General features: G+C 39.9%; 1 protein-coding gene across 1 annotated transcript in view; it reads right to left on the bottom strand.

The window, feature by feature from the left end:
- The window catches only part of MINDY4 (MINDY lysine 48 deubiquitinase 4), a 95,089-nt gene that overhangs the window by 61,585 nt on the left and 12,785 nt on the right, over nt 1-20,719 (bottom strand). The window contains exons 5-6 of the mRNA XM_027828862.3: nt 15,645-15,903; nt 14,042-14,502 (exon numbers count right to left, since the gene is read on the bottom strand). Coding sequence (XP_027684663.2) covers nt 14,042-14,502; nt 15,645-15,903 — 720 coding nt within the window. The remainder of the gene's footprint in view (nt 1-14,041; nt 14,503-15,644; nt 15,904-20,719) is intronic.

The following is a 20,719-nucleotide window of genomic DNA, read 5'->3' as shown; positions in this document are numbered from 1 at the left end:
GGAGCTAACATGCTGAAGGTGCGGTTCAGTTATAGATTCTACTCCTAATGAAGAATTCCAAATTAAAACTTCCACACTGGAACTCCCTCGCATCCCAACACCACATATAGTAGCCTGAGCTGCCATGCTCACACTGCTGCTTTTAGCAAGCTGATTGAGCCCTGCTAGCACAAGCCTGTCTACCTAGGCTGGGAAGCTTGCTTCCAGTTGCCGTGCAGACATACCCTAAGACACTCAAACAATGGCGGTAGCGACCAACAGAAGAGCTAAGGGAGGTAAATTGATTTACATTAAATAAAGGCACATTCAAGACACTGTCCATTGTACATGTGGCAATGACAACCCTAAATAATGCACGACCCACATAAAAATTGGGTTCCCAGCATTTAACAGTCACATGAGTCTTCTCAGTGTGGGTGGTAACTCTCTCCTTTGCTTGTCTAGGAGAAAGTAGCCACTCCTTCAGTTTTTGACCTTCATTTGTTTTTAAGGATGTGGAAAGTGTCTGGCCTGACATTTCCTGTGAGAAACCTTAGGACTTTCAATAGTGCCAGACAATATAACCTAACAGTTTCTAGCCAAATGAAGTCTCTTCCTGAAAAGTAATGTCCAACCTGAAATAGGAACATGAAGAGAGCTTACACTGAATACCGGATTCAGAGTAGCAGCAGTGTTAGTCCGTATTCGCAAAAAGAAAAGGAGTACTTGTGGCACCTTAGAGACTAACCAATTTATCTGAGCATAAGCTTTCGTGAGCTACAGCTCACTTCATCGGATGCATTCAGTGGAAAATACAGTGGGGAGATTTATATACACACAGAACATGAAAAAATGGGTGTTATCATACACACTGTAAGGAGAGTGATCACTTAAGATGAGCTATTACCAGCAGGAGAGCAGGTGGGGAGAAAACCTTTTGTAGTGATAATCAAGGTGGGCCATTTCCAGCAGTTAACAAGAATGTCTGAGGAACCGTGGGGGGTGTGGGGGGGGCGAAATAAACATGGGGAAATAGTTTTACTTTGTGTAATGACCCACCCACTCCCAGTCTCTATTCAAGCCTAAGTTAATTGTATCCAGTTTGCAAATTAATTCCAATTCACCAGTCTCTCGTTGGAGTCTGTTTTTGAAGTCTTTTTGTTGAAGAATTGTCACTTTTAGGTCTCTAATCAAGTGACCAGAGAGACTGAAGTGTTCTCCGACTGGTTTTTGAATGTTATAATTCTTGACATCTGATTTGTGTCCATTTATTCTTTTACGTAGAGACTGTCCAGTCTGACGAATGTACATGGCAGAGGGGCATTGCTGGCACATGATGGCATATATCACATTGGTAGATGTGCAGGTGAACGAGCCTCTGATAGTGTGGCTGATGTGATTAGGCCCTATGATGATGTCCCCTGAATAGATATGTGGACACAGTTGGCAATGGGCTTTGTTGCAAGGATAGGTTCCTGGGTTAGTGGTTCTGTTGTGTGGTATGTGGTTGCTGGTGAGTATTTGCTTCAGGTTGGGGGGCTGTCTGTAGGCAAGGACTGGCCTGTCTCCCAAGGTCTGTGAGAGTGAGGGATCGTCCTTCAGGATAGGTTGTAGATCCTTGATGATGTGTTGGAGATGTTTTAATTGGGGCTGAAGGTGATGGCTAGAGGCATTCTGTTACTTTCTTTGTTGGGCCTGTCCTGTAGTAGGTGACTTCTGGGTATTCTTCTGGCTCTGTCAATCTGTTTCTTCACTTCAGCAGGTGGGTATTGTAGTTGTAAGAATGCTTGATAGAGATCTTGTAAGTGTTCGTCTCTGTCTGAGCGGTTGGAGCAAATGCGGTTGTATCGTAGAGCTTGTCTGTAGACGATGGATCGTGTGGTGTGGTCTGGATGAAAGCTGGAGGCATGTAGGTAGGAATAGTGGTCAGTAGGTTTCCGGTATAGGGTGGTGTTTATGTGATCATCGCTTATTAGCACCGTAGTGTCCAGGAAGTGGATCTCTTGTGTGGACTGGTCCAGGCTGAGGTTGATGTTGGAATGGAAATTGTTGAAATCATGGTGGAATTCCTCAAGGGCTTCTTTTCCATGGGTCCAGATGATGAAGATGCCATCAATGTAGCGCAAGTAGAGTAGGGGCATTAGGGGATGAGAGCTGAGGAAGCGTTGTTCTAAGTCAGCCATAAAAATGTTGGCATACTGTGGGGCCATGCGGATACGCTCTCTTATCTCCATTTGTTATGATCAAAACCAAACAAAGATGATAGCTGATTGGTGAGAACAGGTACTGTAGAGATAGCCTTTACCTCCTGTTAAAGTAATCAAAAGGGGTGTAAGGCTTTGGGAGAACACACTCTTTGAGCTACTGCCATACATAGAATTGTTCTTGTGGGACAGTGATTTCTTGCACTAATTCTCCTTCCTAATGTGTTACACCTGATGTTCCCAAGCAGACATACTGAAAAGGAAACATGTAAAGCCCTAAGTGCGTAAATTAATGTGTACCGCCTTTCTGCTTTACATACAGTATGCTCTAGAGATACCATGTTTCCAGTGCTCTGATTAAGAAAGTTGTCTTGTTCACTGACTGCATTTTAGGCCATGTGATTGTCCTCTTCCAGTCTGATATGCTTTCCAAAAATAAAATATAATGAAGAAGCAATTAAACATTTCCAATAATTGCACACAGCCTCTTCCTATGAAGTTTTGGGAAAATATTGAAAGGGCAGATGGCAACATGCACAAATGTTGAGTTGACATATCTGGTGCCATGAATCCACTGGCACCAAAAGGCCACAATAGATTACTAATCTTTCTTTGAGCTTTTCTTACCTGTCCAGACTTTCCATTATGAAAGGTGCAATGCAATTTGAGATAGCTGAAGGTTTTCTCCCGTCATTTATTTCCCATTTTAATTTGAAAAAAATCAAGTGCAATATTAATATGGGCTATTTAAATCCATAACTTCTAAATTGACCTGATCTTGTTTGACAGCAGTTCACTTCGCTGCCAGTTAAGAGAGTCAAGTGCAGACTTATTCCCAGGCTCAAGGCTGAGTGTACTGTAGAGGTGATATGTTTAGTCTCTGTGGAGAGGTGCTGACTGTCCTATTCTTACAGTGCTTCCTGTCTGCGGAGTCACACAGCAGCATTGACGTCAGCTGCGGATCAAGCCACATGCCTACTCTCATGGCAAAGGGTACGGCATGGGGCCACACAGACGAGCTGGGTTGGGAATTCAGAGAGGATGGAAAGGAAGCATGTGCAAGTAATTACGTTAATTGCAATGCTTTAATGTTGAACGCCGAACCCAGACTAAACTGACCTTTTCTATAAATGCTACTATTGTAAAGCTCATCCTCTCCTGCCTATTATGGGAACAATTAAACACATTTTTGAAACATCAAACAAACCTATCATACGCTGGTGTGGCCCTACGGCCTGATCCAATGCTCAGTGAAGCCAATTGGATTTCTGTGAGATCTGGATTAGACCCCACTACACAGTCATTCAAATCAGGCCACACCCTCTCAGAGCATAGTTTGAGACCCATCCATCATTGCTCAGCAGCTTGTAGGATAATGGCATTAATGCTTGCTAATTAGAAGGTTTAGTTAGTTTAGATAAAACAGTCCGAGCTGATAAATTAAGTTACATATTTAACAAGAGAGCATTACAGCCCACTGGGTAAACAACACATTTAAAAATATTTATTATGCTTAGAAAAACTACTTATCCACAGGGTTGCCTGACAGAAAGGATTGGAGTCATTCATAACTCTTGGGTAAACGATATGCATTATATAACCTTCCTGGAAAGACGTTTATTGTTTTTAACAAGGAAATTAAATTAAATTTTAAAAATGTACCATTAAATCTGGAACATTGATCAATGAAATCTAGGAAATCAAAAGTTAAAGATGAAACCTTATCCTTTACTGAAGCCAGTATGACTCCCCCCTCTTCCTTAAAGACAATATATGTTAAAGGAGCAGCCATTTTAACTCTGAGGGCCTAATTCACCCGGCTTTTATACCAGTTGTATTCTGATGCATCTCTGCTGATTTCCATGGAGCTACCAGCATTAAATGGAGTTAACAGAGTGATGAATCAAGCTCTGAATATACTAGGATTTGTCAATATCACAAATCTTTGTAAAATCATGACTTTCTCCATCCCGGAATATTTTTTGTCTCTTCCTTGCTGTTAACTAATTACGTATAATTTCAAGAAACATCCTCATGCGGCAACCCAAGTTCTAATGCCCCCCTTCACAAAAGACTCCTCTTGAAGCACAAATTGGAAAACAGATGGGCAGAAAAGTTGGGTGGAAAATTTATTTTAAATAGATAATAAACAGTTGAATCCAGCTGCAGGTCTTTGTGACATTTAACTTGTTTTATAAATATTGTTACTAGATGTCAGCATAACAATAATATCATAGATGCAAAACTAAAATGAGAAAGCTCCACAAGAGTTCAGTAATGTTAGGAGTCCAACACCTTTCTCCTTGACCTGCTCACCCGTACCCTGCCTCACAAGTAATTAATGATGTCTTAATAACATCACATCAGCACTGATTTTTTTCCATCCCATGGGCCAAATCCTGTAGTCCACCACCAGACAAAATTCTCATGGAATTCAATGGGAGTTTTGCCTGGTGAAGGATGACAGGGTTTGGCTCTACGCTGGAAGTGGATGTCTGCAGATGTTTATTTTATTCTATCTGGAGGAACTTGTTTGGCTCAGATGCTCCACTTTACTATTCTGATAAAAGTTTATGAACACTAAAAACCAAGTTACGATGCTGATAAGCACTTTTCCTTTGCAGTCAGCTATTACATTTTTCCCAGGCTGCTGAAAAGTCATTTCAGTGTGATATGCTGAGTACTGTCTGAAAGCCATCCACATCTGTTACTCCAAGTGGAATAGCTCTGTTCTGGATTTGACAATTCTCTCTCCTACTTAACAAAAATGAGCTGTGAAAAATAAGAAGACATTTATCTGAAAAACCAAGAAGTATTTTCTTTTTGATACTACTGTCACTCAGATTAGGGAGAGTATTAGGAAGACTTTGGGTAAATGGCTTGATTCTGATTTCACCTACACCAGTATAAATTAGGAGTAACCTTCCTGAAGATAATGGAGTTACACCATTGTAAACCTGGGAGAAGAGAAGATCTGGCCCAGAGTATACCATATGAACACATTTTAGAACAAGAATTTCTTATTTCACTGAAGTTCTCAAATAAAGTGCTTTGTGTATTAGCTATTATTTTCCTTTTAGACAAGGAGAGAATGCAGATAAAATTCAAGTGCAATATTGACTGTATCCAGATGTACACTTCCATTGAAACCAATATTTATTATGTTAGATCAACACAATTATTTTGACGCCAGCTTTAAACTGGGAGGAATCCCCAGAAATGGAAAGATTCCTTCTTTCCCCAAGAACATAAAGGCTTGGCCATTTCCAGCAAAGCTGAAAATAAATGGAAGGAAGTTAGCACCGTCAAGATTCATAACGAGTTAGTCTAGCGGAATGTACAGTACACCTTCACTAAATGCTTTCCATAGCCCCATAGCCCTTAATTGCCCACTCGAACCAAGGATACAACTGTTCCAGCTCCAACATAACAGACTTCCTCCAGGTTATTTCTCATTTAGCACAAGGGACAAACTGTGTGCGTGTGTGCGCGCGGTCCGTCAGTCCTTCAGAAATGAATATCCATCTTCTGTGCTTATATTTTAATGTATGCCAGCACAGACGGCTTGTGGGTGGGAAGCATGCAACAGTTTACCAGGAGAAAAAAAAAACCCTGAGATCTAAGGCAGTTCTAAACTAATTAAGCATAGAGAATTGACAAGCATAGGCTTGAGTCTTCCTGTAGGCAATTAAGCTGTTTTACTCCAGTTTTAAAACTCATTTAAAGCAAGAATGCTGATTATTTAAAGGGCCAAGTCACTGTTTTTGTTGATAATTTTTATTTTTGCTTGTTTCAGATAACTGGAGAAATACTAAGAAATAACATTTGTATTTTAAAACTGGTCACCTTTATTTCTCTACTGAGTTTCTTAGAGGGCAAGAGGTATATTTGTTTGCTTCCAGTGGTCTTCTATCTAGAGCTGGTCAACAACTTTTGGTCAATTTTTTTTAAAGCCGATTTGTTGCTATTGAAAATGTTAGCGAAACAGAGTCAGATTCAACAAATCTCCCAACTCAAAAAAATATTGAGAAAAAATGTTTCAAATTTGTCAAGATATTTAATTGCAACATTTTCAAAATGAAAAATTCCAGTTTTCCAATCCAAATAGTTTCAAAATGTAAGCTAATTTGACTAAAAAAGGGTAAAGATGGGAAAATATTTCAAACTCTTGAATATATTTGTGGGACAGCAAAGCCCTTTCCTACCCAGCTTTACTCCGATTCCAAAAAAAGTGTCTTCAGGTTGTTGGGTTTTTTTCTATTCTTTTTACTGAAATGTACACATAGGGAAAATCCTCTCTTAGCCAAGAATTTTTCATCATCTCTAAGAAAGAACTGTCAGTAGCATAATACAAACGTCCACCTTCATTAATCTCAGTTAAGGTGAGAGTGAGAAAGCGAGCGATGATTCAGAAGACAAAACAAAGTGATTCAGACTCACAGCCGACAGTCACATGTAGACATGCCGTATTGCAAAGCATAGAGAAAGTGCCTTTACTCACCAAGGCACAGGAATGCAGAACTATTGTACCACAACAGATTCATCTAACCCCGTATCCTATATCTAGCACTGGCTCATAAAGAATGGTTCAGAGGAAGACACTCAGGAAAGGTTATGTTTGCATCACTGTCCAAAACTGAAACTAATAATACACAAGCTTGCAATGCAATGTAGTGGCAAGAGACACCAATGTGATTTTTCACCACATACTAAGAAGTATAACATCAACAGAAAGATTTTTAATCTCCATATGGCACTGGTGAGTCATGCCTAGAATACTGTACCGTTATGGGAGCCCCGAGTACGAGAAAGAAATAGGAAGGAAATTAAAGAAGAGCAGCAACAGACAAAAATTCAGGGGTTGGAGGGTTAGAATTATGAGCAAATATTAAAATCATTATATATAAACTTTAGTCAAATGATGACTAATGGAATAAGATAACTGTCTACAGGTACTTAAAAGGGGTAAACAAAAAGCAGGGATAGGAATGACCAGGACGGTAAAAGCAGCTATAACTACAAATAATGGGACAGAATTAAGCAAAAGAAAATTTAGGCTGAATATAAGGGTGAAAATCCTAAAACTAAGATCTATTAGACTTTGGAATAGATTCCCAAGGGAAGTGGTGGGAGTTCTGCCACTTGAGCCATTTAAAGACTGAACTGGACAAAACCCTGGAAAATGTGCTGTAGCAAATATATATATATAGCACTGAATAATATACTGTAGAACAAAGTGACCTAAAAAGGTCTTTTCCATCTCTAATTTCAATGACTCTATGAAATATGACTAATGTTCCAATGAAGGCATTAGTATCTATGGCAATTCACTACACTTGGCCTGTTTGTGTTTGGATGCGTAGCACAGCTTGGAAAGAATTCATGACTGAATAATGAGTCTTTGCCGTGATATTTTTGGAACAATTAAAACGTTCCCATCTGGGGAATTTTGGTTGAAAGGCTATGCATTGCCATATAGGAAAAGAAATTCTGGCACTGGACTCATTTGGCACTTACTCCACAGCTAGTGGAGATGGAGCACATCACGGAGCTGCTAAGGTTTTGGTTGGAAGAAGAAGGCTGACGCCATGCCACATGCTCATAAAACAGTCCCTACTCTTCAAATTACCCAGCTACCTTGGCAGAGTCTTGAAAGGAAATCCCTAGCTCACATTCCATTCCTAGCCAAGACTGCAGGCAGTAAAGAGGACAGTATAGACGGAGTAATTAGAAGTACAGAAGAGGTAGGGATGACTAGTGTTCACAATGAAAGAATGAGTAAAAACTCAATTAAGTGCCTCATTCCTGATCCTGTATTATAAATCCCTTCCTTTGGACAATGGGATCTTCTGAGATATTATAGCCTGATCTCATAGATACTAAGGTCAGAAGGTACCATTATGATAATTTCTTTGTTTGGTCTCCTGGTTCTCCATGTAATTCCAGTCTTAAGTTTTGTCATGCTTCCTATGCTGTTGAGATTTTAGCCTCTACCCTGTTTTCCTTGGGAATTGATTTTTTTCAGCTCCATATGTCATGGCAGGCAGAACACAGATGTCAAAACTGCCAGAATATGATACCGTTTGATGGGCCAGATCTTCTTACCCAGCTATGGGTAGACAGAGGTCCTGAAAACATCAGAACTGTTGCAGTTACACAGAGAGTCTACCCTCAGAGATGCCATGAAGCTGCATGGACTCCATTTGCATTAATACAGAAAAAAATTTAGGGGTGGGTGCAAGGATGCTGGATCAGCAAATACAAGGATCCACTTGCCAACTCATATCCCTCATCCTTTCAATGAGGAGATTGAGGACACATCAGACTAGAAGTCTACTACCATCCTAAAGCTGCATTGACAGGAGTAGGATGACTCTGTAGGTGGGCAAAAGGTGCCATGGAATGCCCTCAATTCTATATGAGGTATAGACAAGCAATAGAATTAATTTGATCCATGTTAGACAGTCTTCTTACCTATTTAATTTTTCCCATCCACAGTGATCATATATTCTGTTCCATGATTGATCCTCATTCCTTATTCTGCATGCTCAGTTCACTGATAATAGAATTCTTACCCTTAGGGGTTCAGCATCAATGACAATACATCAGAGGTGCAGGACATTTTTTTGTTATCTTTTTGCACTGCATTCCCATTCAAGACTCTGCTCAGGTAGGAGCTTAGAAGGTTTGGTGAGGTCTTTGTTAGCTTATAGCCTCATATCTGAATATGCTCTTTCAGACTTGAACTTGTTGAACTTATAGTGTGATTATGGTCTGAAAAGTCACTGTCACACTTAGCATATTTGATCCTTGTGCCTCTCTTTGTGCTGTACACTTATTTTTAAAAAAATATTTTTATTCCTGCTAGAGCCAAAACAGCTAAAGAAGACTGAACTGCATTGCACATCACTAACATTATTTTCAAGTACCATAAATTCAAATGAAAAGATAATGAGGATAGAAAGGGATAGTTGAAGACTGATGTGCATTACTGGTGATGAACATAGAAAGGGTAAGGAAAAAACAGCTTGATTTTGAGATTTTATATTGACTGGTGTTGGAAGTTTGAAAAATCATTTTTGACTTGTTAAATTGAGCAATGTTGATATGAAGTCATGTCAAGGTGTCATATTTACAGCCCGTTCCCAAGTTCTAACTCTTGAGGAACACAGAGAAAACAACACCTTTGTTCCTCTCATTTGCACGCTTTAGTTTTGTATAGAAGCACTAAGACACCACAGTGATAGGCACTATGTAAGATAGATATTTTTTCCATCTCTAACTTCTGTGACTAAAGGGATGTTTTAAAAGTTATTACATGGCAGTAGACACAGTATATCTACAAGGGGATGCATGGTAAGTCAGAAGTGTATTGAAAAATAGAGAGGTCTCCATTAAGAAGTCAACATTTTACCACAATTACCAGTGGTAGTGTAGTAAATGTAGTTAAATGTTGACTTTTTAATGGTGGATGTTTGGAATCTTTGTCAGACCTATAAAATGGAGAATATCTGTTAAGGTAAATAAATCAGATATTAATCCAGAGATCCCTAATGGTGTCCTTTAAATAAACTGATAAATGCCACAAGCTACATCCATACTCTTTGTTTCTAATTGATTTTCCTAAATGCAGTCAGCTATTTTATGAAAAACTACTTAATAAGAAACAATAGCAACTAAGTTTGCTTTTCTAAGAATATTTGGAGAATATTTTTATTACTACAGCTGATCATTTTTGGAAGGATTCCATTCATAGTCAGTTCATCATTCCTCTTATATGTAAATCTAAAATGGCGGGGCATTTAATTTTGGTTGTAAGAGAAATCCAAATGTCTTCTCAGTTTGTCTACCTGGCTAAAATGTGCCTATAAAAATAAGATTCTAATCCTGCAGTTCTTATTCAGAACAAACTCCCAACAAAGCTAATGCAATGTTGGCCTCAGTACTTACTGTTGAATGTAAAGGACTAGTTTTGCATTTATATTTTTAAATATATATATAATGTACTATATATATATATATATATTTTATTAGTCTAAACTAGTCAATAGAGCACTAGACTGGGATTTAAGATACCTGGGTTCTATTCCCAGCAGTGGCAGATTTAGCCTCTGGGCCAATTGGTCATGTGCTCAGGGACCCCAGCCAATTGGGCGCCCCCAAGCCCCAACCCACTCTGCCCACTTGGCACTCCTACCAGGGAGCAGGGGAAGCCCCCACGCCCTGACCAGCAGGAGTGCTGGGCAGGCGGGGTAGGGCAAGCCCCCGCGCCCCGACCTTGCTCCCCATCAGGAGCACCGGGCGGCAGAAGCCCCTGAGCCCTGACCAAGCTCCCCAGCAGGAGTGCCAGGAGGGGAGGCGGGGTGGGGCAGACTCTCCCACCCTGACCTCATTTCCCCAGCAGAAGCGCCGGGGGGGGGGAGAGGGGGGACTGCAGGTAAAAGGGGTGGGGAGGGGCCCCCATTTGCTCTGGCCCAGGGCCCCACACACACCCAATCCGCCTCTGATTCACAGCTCTGCCATGGGCCTGCTGGGTGACCTTGGGAAAGGCACATCACCTCTTTGTGCTCAGTTTCTCCAGCTGAAAAGGGAAAATGATATTGATCTCCTTTGTCATTGCTTTGAAATCTCCTGATGAAAAGCATAAGAGATCAGTATTATTATTATCATTATTAAACTGAAGTTAGTTAACAGATAGCCTCCTGTGCCCCCCAATTCTTGCCTTGTCTAAGACTAATTAATGACATAATGACTCACAAAACAGCAAACACAGCATGGTGTTCATCTTTCTCTTTTACTTAAGTGTGGGAGCCCAAATATTGAGGAATCCATATTTTTCCAGCAGATTTTTATAAACAGTTATTTTTGTCTGCTCTGTCAGCAGCCATTATTCATTGATATTCAGATAGTCCTTTGACGTAGCACTGTGGTTTTGCCTTCTTTTTTTGCCAAGTGCATATATAGACAAAAGGTGCCTGGGGTGGTGAATAACAATAGGAACCTTTGAAAATGGCTAGCCAGAAAAAGGAAAAGAAAACAGGAATGAAAAATAAGACTGGAATGTCTTTACTTTGCTAAGGGAAAAAAAGAAAAAGGTTACAAAACCCTGCGGGTGAACCAGCTGCAATCAGTCCTAAACTAAATCTCAAATATTAATCGAGAAGGGTCAAATTCTGTCCTTGTTAACACTGAAGTCAATGGAACTACATGGGAGTTACAGAGAGTGAACTTTGCCTCCCAATAAATAGTGACTGTTATACTTTCTGAGACAGATCCTGCAAAGTTATTATTATTTATTATTTGTACTATTCCAGCACCTACGAGCCCTACTTATGGACCAGGACCCAGTCATGCTAGGCATTGTACAAACAGGGAACAAAAAAGACAATCCCTACCTAAAAAAGTTTACAACTGAAGTGCTAAACTCTCTGCCCAAATCTGGCAAAGCACTTAAGCATATGATTAACTTTAAGCACAGGAGCAGACCCCTGACTTCAAAGAGAATACTCATGTGCTCACAGTACTTCCACACTTTGCTGGGTTTGGCCAGAGTTCTCAGCACCGGGCAGGAGCCTGAGAGCCCTATGTCAGCAAGGTCTTAGGATACTAATACCAATGCAATGATTAGACAGACTGTTTATGAAACAGCTCCCTCCACTGTTCTTTCTGAAATCTGCTCTTTCCATCAGAGGAATCAAAGCTGTTTTAGCTCAGTGACATACATACATTGTGCAGGATTGTGCATGCGGTGTCAATTCCTTTCAGCACAGCTATTGCTTTTTGTCTCTGTCCCACAGGTGCTGATTTAGCATGGTAGGTGCTGCGAGGCCCAGCAGCAGCTGCATGGAGGTATTACAAGCGATTTGTTTGAACAAAACCTCCTGCTCGGTTTGAGCCAGCCCTGTGCAACAATGCAAAGCGGTGATAAATAATCTGCTATACTCCTATTATTTCATCAGTATTGGGAACATACTCACTCTTTTCACCCTGTATTCCCTAAAACAATTCTTTCTGGTAGTGCAGAATACTTATTTTTTCTTACTCGTGACCTAACGGCTTTTTTGGCCATCTACTGTAAACCTCTTGGAATGCTGGGACCTTGAAGACAGTGTTCTGACAGGTTGTTCAGCAAGCCGTATCACTCAGATGAAGCCTGCTAACACGAACAAATAATGGTGTCATGCAGGTGAAGGAAGAGGAAAGGGGAGGAAATCCAACAGCCTCTGCAAACGTGTTTTGGCTCCCAGGAAGAGAAAAGTGCCACGCTGGTCTCCATGCAGCTTAAGTGAGTCCCTTGCTCGCTGCTTCCTCCAGTCCACCGAAAAGGAAGGTGGAGGGACCTAACATACTATCATGGATGTCAACAGTGCCCCATACTCATTAGGTTGCAGAATTTAAATACAGAAACCAAATAAACCAAAAGAGAGAATTTAAGTTTGCAGTTTGGAATAGTGATCAGGTCATCCTCAGTGTTTTGGTTTTAAACCTACTCTTTTAATAACCAGTATTACATTCAGTCTAAGATTTTCAAACCAGGTGCCTAATGCTACTCTTCTATACCCACAATAAGGCACCTACCCAAGTCTCCTCATTTTAAGAGGTGCTGACCACCCTCAATTTCTATTGACTGAAATACCTTTGCAGTTCAGGCCACTTATTTATGCACCTAATTATAGACTGCTATAAGCAATGGGCCAATGAAGATGGAGACAAAAATTAGAAACTTTTAGCCAAGTTCATTCTAACTTCAGGCAAGATAACTCTTAAAGACAACCTGTCCTAGCATCACTTGAAAGGGAAAAAACAACACTATCTCTAGCCTTTTCCTCTTCTGCTGCTCAGATATAAAGCATCCTAATATGTTCAGAAATCAGCCTGCTTAAACCTGATGCACTATAGCCCTGCATTATTCCAAGGCCTAATCAAGATCACAGCCCCATTTAGACAATGTGTATTTACTTCACATTAGCGCCCTGAAGCATGGATCAGCATCAAGGTCCCAATGTGCTAGGAGCTGTACAAAGCTCCTATGTATAAAACACCTCAGATCCTGCACTGAAGAGTTTATAATCCATGTGAAGATAGTGACATATAAGGGTGGAAGGAGAGGGAAAGCCATCAATATGTTTTTGGGGTTAAGGAAGCTCTCTCTCTCCCTCTTAGAGACTTGAAGATCACCTTCTATATTCCCTCATTTTACATGAGGACACGGAGACAATATTCTCATACTTCTCAGATGCAACAGGACTCAGTTCATAAAAACACAAGAGCAGCCATACTGAGTCAGACCAATGGTCCATCTAGCCCAGTATCCTGTCTTCCAATGGCGGCCAGTGCCAGATGTTTCAAAGGGAATGAACAGAACAGGGCAATTATCAAGTGACCCGTCCCCTGTTGTCCAGTCCAGCATCTGGCAGAGGCTAACAGCCATTGATGGACCTGTCCTCCATGAACTTATCTAATTCTTTTTTGAACCCAGCTATACTTTTGGTCTTCACAACATCCCATGGCAACGAGTTCCACAGGTTGACTGTGCATTGTGTGAAGAAATACTTCCTTTTGTTTGTTTTAAATCTGCTGCCTATTAATTTCATTGGGTGACCCCTGGTTCTTAGGTTATGTGAAGAGATATATCATACTTCCTTATTCACCATCTTAACACAATCCAAAGCTCATCAGTGCTAGTTCTTAATGCATAAGAGGTGTCTTTCTTGAGCACCTCCTTTTGTGCCTCTGAGCTAAATGAAAATCATATCTAGGCTTCCTGCACAAATCAATATTAGTTAACTACAACACTTCCTGAACTCTTCAGTGCAGTAGTTTTACAGATATTCTTCAAAGATACCCAACAGTCTTACCTGCGGCCTGATAACCGATTCTCATTGTTTTTGGGAGATCTTTCTCTCTTCTCTCTTCCAGTTTCTGAATGTCTGTGAAGAACATTTAATTTGATGGTTTTTTCACTGGTGTCTATATCAAAGCTTGCCATTGGTTTCCTTTCTTCAACCTTGGTTCTTTCTCTTTCTGATAAGAGTTTGGCAAGTGGATCAGCTGTGTCTTTGGGCATATGTCTTAGCTTCTCACTGACTGAACTTGTGTATGAGTTTGATGAAATCTTTGATGAAAATTCCATATCTACTTTCAGAGCACTGGCATTATGTGATGAAAGGTAACTCATGGACTCTCTGGAAGTTCCTTTAATCTCTTGAAAATCACTAGTTGGCATCTCTGAAGATTTTTTCTGATGATCTTCCCCTTTGAATTGCATTGTGCTATTTATGCCAGAGGATCGTTTCAGAAGCCTCCTTTTTACTAAATCCTAGAATAAGTTGTAAATAAAGAAAATACCAGATTCAATGTTCAGCCTTTTTAAACAAACACACAAGAAAGCAGAAGCCCCTATTAGTCTAACTACTGGGATATGCAGTTTATTCTGTTATTAGGGATGGGGGAGAGCCTGTTTGGATAATAACAGTAAGAACTGACTTGCATCTTCAACCAAAATTTGGCCAGTATCAAGCCAGAACTATATGATAAGTCACTTGGGGTGGGGTCCACCTGGCCCATGATTAGTGCTACTTGGTGCTACAACATAATAAATAAATAAATAAATAACAAGGATCAACTTTTTTGGTGTCTTAATTATTGTGCATTTTCAGGCACTCCTTCTTGTCATCCAGGATCAGAAATGAAATAGTTCACAAAAGCTTGTTGTTGAGGTTTTACCCAGCTCAGATGAAACCAGGAAGTACAGGAAAGTATCCAGTCCTATTTCCAGACCAAAGTGGTTTAGACAAGTTCAGATACACACACAAACTTTTACGTGCATCTGAGAAATTACTCAAACTGATCGTGTGAGTTTTTCCATTGCTAATGATCATAGGTCCAACTTTACACTCTTTACTCAGGCAAAACTCCCATTGACATAAAAAAACAGAAGAGGGAGAAAAACCAAAAACATGAATCTTGGTGCTGGTTTTCAAGAATACTCGCTGAAAGAGTACAGTACAAAACACATGAGAATGTTAGTTGAAGTTTAATTGCTGGAACCAAGAACTGTTGTTGATTTAGGCTGGGGTTTCCAAAGAAATTCATTGGGATTTGAGTGCCTAACTCCCTTAGGTACCCTTGAAAATTCCAGTCTTAAAGAAATAAAAGGTAATGAGAATGGAAAATAAACAATAACTATACATGGTGTAATCAAAGATCAGAGAGTTGCATAGGTTAGTTATTACACAATGTGATGATTGCTGATGGTTCTAAATCATCTAAAAGATTTTCTTAAATTACTAACTACAGTTGCTTCCTTAAATTACTGCTCTACTACAAACTCTAAATATAGTAATTTAATATACAAAAACAATCTGCATGTTATATTCAAATGTCTTTACTAGCAAATATAATGTAGAAATCTATAACTTTAACCCTCTATTTAATCTCTCTAGAAGTACAGGAAAGCACCTCTTGTGAACTTGCAGTGGGTCCAGCCATCATTCCTCTGACAATGAGACTAGACCTGGACTTTTGCTTCTCTCTCATTGTGGTCTTCATCTCCTCAGAAGTTTCTGTTATTTTCAAATCATCTCTGCTATTTTTTAACTTTTTATCTCCTTCAGAGGATGAACCACTGTTGGGTTCTACCACAGTCTTGGATTTCTCTCTTTTATGTTGATGTCTCTTCGATGGAATGACTTTATCTCGTGGAACATCAATGTCATATCTACAAGGGAAGAAACGTATTTAAAATGAAATTATACACAAATACTATCAACAAAAAATTACAATAATAACGTGGTTAAGTTACTTGTGAATTATCTAGCAATTATATATGACTATGATAGCTCAAATCACTTAAAATGTCTACATACAGCTCTTCAGTTTTTAATCCTGCACTTTTTCTGGAATGAATTATAAATTAAATAAATCATTATTTTAATCTTATGATATCTTAATGTGCTACATACCATATCCTAATGGAGAAAGTATGTATAAAGTCCTAAATAGCTTTTAAACCATTAGCTGTCTTCAGTGAGAATTAATTTATTATTATTTCTTATTTGTAATTAGGGTTGTCGATTAATCACAGTTAACTCATGCAATTAACTCAAAAAAATTAATGGCGATTAAAAAAATTAATCATGATTAATCAGTTTTAATCGCACTGTTAAACAGTAGAATTCAAACTGAAATGTATTAAATATTTTTGGATGTTTTTCTACATTTTAAAATATATTGATTTCAATTACAACACAGAATACAAAGTGTACAGTGCTCACTTTATATTATTATTTTTATTACAGATATTTGTACTTTAAAGATGATAAACAAAAGAAACAGTATTTTTCAATTCACCTCATACAAGTACTGAAGTGCGATTTCTTTATCGTGAAAGTGCAACTTACAAATGTAGATTCTTTTTGTTATATAACTGCAACTCAAAAATAAAACAGTGTAAAACTTTAGAGCCTACAAATCCACTCAGTCCAACTTCTTGTTCAGACAATTGCTGAGACAAACTAGTTTATTTACATTTGCAGGAGATAATGCTGCCCGCTTCTTATTTACTATGTCACCTGAAAGTGAGAACAGGCATTTGCATGGCACTTTAGTAGCCAGCATTGCAAGGTATTTACATGCCAGATATGCTAAATATTCATATGCCCCTTCTTGCTTCAGCCACCATTCCAGAGGACATGCTTCCATGCTGATGATGCTTGTTAAAAAAATTATGCATTAATTACTTAATGACTGAACACCTTGAGGGAGAATTGTGTATCTGCTGCTGTTTACCCACATTCTGCCATATATTTCAAGTTATAGCAGTCTTGGATGATGACCCAGCACATGTTGTTTGTTAAAGAACACTTTCACTGCAAATTTGACAAAACGCAAAGAAGGTACCAATGTGAGATTTCTAAAGATAGCTACAGCACTCAAACCAAGGTTTACGAATCTGAAGGGCCTTCCAAAATCTGAGCGGGACAAGGTGTGGAGCATGCTTGCAAGAGTCTTAAAAGAGCAACACTCTGATGTGGAAACTACAGAACCGAACCACCAAAAAAGAAAATCAACCTTCTGGAGCTGGTATCTAACTCAGATGATGAAAATGAGCATGCGTCGGTCTGCACTGCTTTGGATCGTTATCAAGCAGAACCCATCATCAGCATGGATGCACGTCCTCTGGAATGGTGGTTGAAGCATGAAGAGATATATGATTCTTTAGTGCCGAATACAACAGTGCCATGCGAATGCCTGTTCTCACTTTCAGGTGACACTGTAAACAAGAAGAGGGCAGCATTATCTCCTGCAAATGTAAACAAACTTGTTTGAGTGATTGGCTGAACAAGAAGTAGGACTAAGTGGACTTGTAGGCTCTAAAGTTTTACATTGATTGTTTTTGAATGCAGGTTTTTTTGTACATAATTCTACATTCGTAAGTTCAACTTTCATGATAAAGAGATGGCTCTACAGTGCAATGGAAAAATACTATTTCTTTTGTTTTTTACAGTGCAAATATTTGGAATAAAAATAAAGTGAGCACTGTACACTTTGTATTCTGTGTTGAGTAACTGAAATCAATGTATTTGAAAATGTAGGAGAACATCCACAAATATTTAAATAGATGATATTCTATTATTGTTTAACAGTGTGATTAATCGTCCCTGCCCCAAAGAGCTTGCAATCTAAGTATAAAACAAGACAGATACAGCCAGAGGGAGGAATACCAGGAAACAATGAGGCAAAATTGGTCAGCATGATGGACAGGGGTCGCAGCAAACCAGCAGCCTAACCATTGCCATTCCTTCAAAGCTTGCCAAGAGTCTCTCATTTGGAATGAAACTCACTGATTTTGGATTAAAGTTAAGGATGTTTTTAAAGTATTTCATTCTTATGATTTACATTTTGTAATGTGTTTCTGTAAGGCTTAGATTTTTGTGTCTTGCTAATATTACATTGCCAAAAGTTCTGACTCCTTATTTAAACATAGGATGTGCAAGAATACTATATGGCTCCCATCTTGCAATGACTTATGCAGGTGCTTATCTTTATGTATGAGTAGCCACATTGAATTCAATGGGGATTGCACTCAAATTGTAAAGTCACCCATGTACATAAGTCTTTGCAGGATTAGGCCTTAGTCTAGTATCTGGTTGATAGGTGAAATTCTGGCAAAACTCCTATTGACTTCAGTGGGGCCAGAATTTCACCCTCTGACTTTAGCCAGTTCCAGATGATTCACAGGAAGGTATAAAACCCCATAAAGCATCTATAGTAGGGGCTCTCAAACTTCATTGCACTGTGACCCCCTTCTGATAAAAAAAATTATTACATGATCCCAGGAGTGGGGACCGAAGCCTGAGCCTACCTGAGCCCCGCTGCCCTAGGTGGGGGTGGCCAAAGCCAAAGGGCTTCAGCCCTGGGTGGGGGGTGGGGGGTCTGTAACCTGAGCCCTGCCACCCTGGGGTGAAGCCGAAGCCTGAGCCCTGCCACCCAGGGCTTGAAGCCTTTGGGCTTCAGCTTTAGCCCCAGGCCCCAGCAAGTCTAATGGCAGCCCTGGCGACTCCATGAAAACAGGGTCACGATGCACTTTGGGGTCCCGACCCACAGTTTGAGAACCTCTGATCTACAGTATTGTGCAACCCAACTGGTATATCATGGGGGGATTGTACTTCCTGACTATAGTTGGTGAGCAATTTATGCCCTGATGCATGAGTATTAGTACCAATATAATTTGTATCCCAGCTAATAGAAAAGGAGTACTTGTGGCACCTTAGAGACTAACCAATTTATTTGAGCATGAGCTTTCGTGAGCTACAGCTCACTTCATCGGATGCATACTGTGTGCATACTTTCCATAGTATGCATCCGATGAAGTGAGTTGTAGCTCACGAAAGCTCATGCTCAAATAAATTGGTTAGTCTCTAAGGTGCCACAAGTACTCCTTTTCTTTTTGCGAATACAGACTAACACGGCTGTTACTCTGATCCCAGCTAATGTAACTGCAGAGGCTAAAACATTAAGTGGTTAACATGTTCATATAAATATCTAACCTTTTTAACCTTTTTTTCTAATTAACTATTTTCATCATTAGGATCCTTCAGCAGCAAGTTCCATGAAGTTAAAAAATATGTTGTGTTATAAAATATTCCTTTTAATTAAATAGTTAAACAGTTGCTTTTTAAAAGCAACCAAAATATTGCACAATAGGGAAGGGCACAGTATACAGAAAGGATACATGGAAGTTCTAGAGGTGATAGGGACCATGACTTGTGAATCAGGGCCATGCAACTCTTGGCTGGCAAAGGGCACAGTGGGCCTGATTTAAAAGGTATTTAGGCACCTAATAATGCAGATAAGTGCCTACTGGGATTTTCAAAAGTGCCAAGGCACTGAAGCTCCATGGGTGCCTATGTGCTTTTGAAAATCCCATTAGGCATCTATCTGCAACTTAGGTACCTAACTACCTCTAAAAATCTGGCCCATGTGGAAATGCTGGGGCTGTTTTTAAGAGTTTGTCAAAGCCTCTCTAAAGGCTGCAAAGAGGTAAACGTATCTATAAGAGATGGTTATTAGATCATCACTCAAGGAACCAGCGCTTAGCACAGAAAATCTAACTCTCATTCTGTGCCGTCTCACTTTTTTTTTTTTTTTTTTTTAAATTATCAGGAAGGCTGAAATGAGGACTCATCTCAGGCACTGGCGTTTTACACTGTAATTGCCCCATTTCTCCTCTGGCTGCTGCGGGCTGACTTGGTTACGGGGGTCACTGGAGGTAGCATACTCCAGCCAGACTCCTTCATGCCTGGACATTCTGTGGGGAGTGGAGGGGCTTAGCATAGCCAGGTGGGCAGTCCCGCATGCCATTTCTTGTTATGGCAGCTTTGCAGCCCCTCTGTGTTGCCAGAGCATGGGCCAATATGCGTCCCACTGTCCCCGCTGACAGAGATCTGCAGCCTCATGGGTATTAAAGATGGGACAGAGAAATCCCCACCTTTACTCACATCCTGTCCAAGGCCACTCAAAGGTAGGAATGAGATCAACATACAAATGGGCTGAATCTCAGCTGGTGTAAATCGGCACAGCTCCATTGCAGTCAATAGAGCTACACTGATTAATACCACCTGAGCACAAACCCACAACGTATGCCTCTATGGCACACCCACTCAATTTACTTTCTTCCATCCCCACATGCATCCACGCTCAGCATCGCCAACCCCAAGCATGCAAGAATCATGAGTCAGGCAATCCAAAAAAACCCCACAAGCCTGGCAAAACAAAAAACAAAAACAAACCATCATTATTTTTTAAGTGACTACATTGTGTTATTTTATCTTTGCCTTCTGGTTTCTGAGCTTTCAGAGTACACTGGGGTCACGTCATCAAGCTTATCTCTGCACCCACAGTGGCTAGAAGTGTAATCTTTCTGTAAAGAAAGCTAAGTGTCTCAGGTAATCACTTGACTCCTGGAGCTGGGGCTTTTTTAAAAAAAGCACCACCTCCTGTGAGAATTGGCAACTCACCTTTCTCAAGCTATC

Source organism: Chelonia mydas, chromosome 2 (assembly GCF_015237465.2).
Source record: "Chelonia mydas isolate rCheMyd1 chromosome 2, rCheMyd1.pri.v2, whole genome shotgun sequence".
NCBI classification, from domain to species: Eukaryota; Metazoa; Chordata; order Testudines; family Cheloniidae; genus Chelonia; species Chelonia mydas.
Note: the sequence above shows the minus strand (reverse complement) of the source record. Positions and strands in the feature narration are given on the sequence as shown.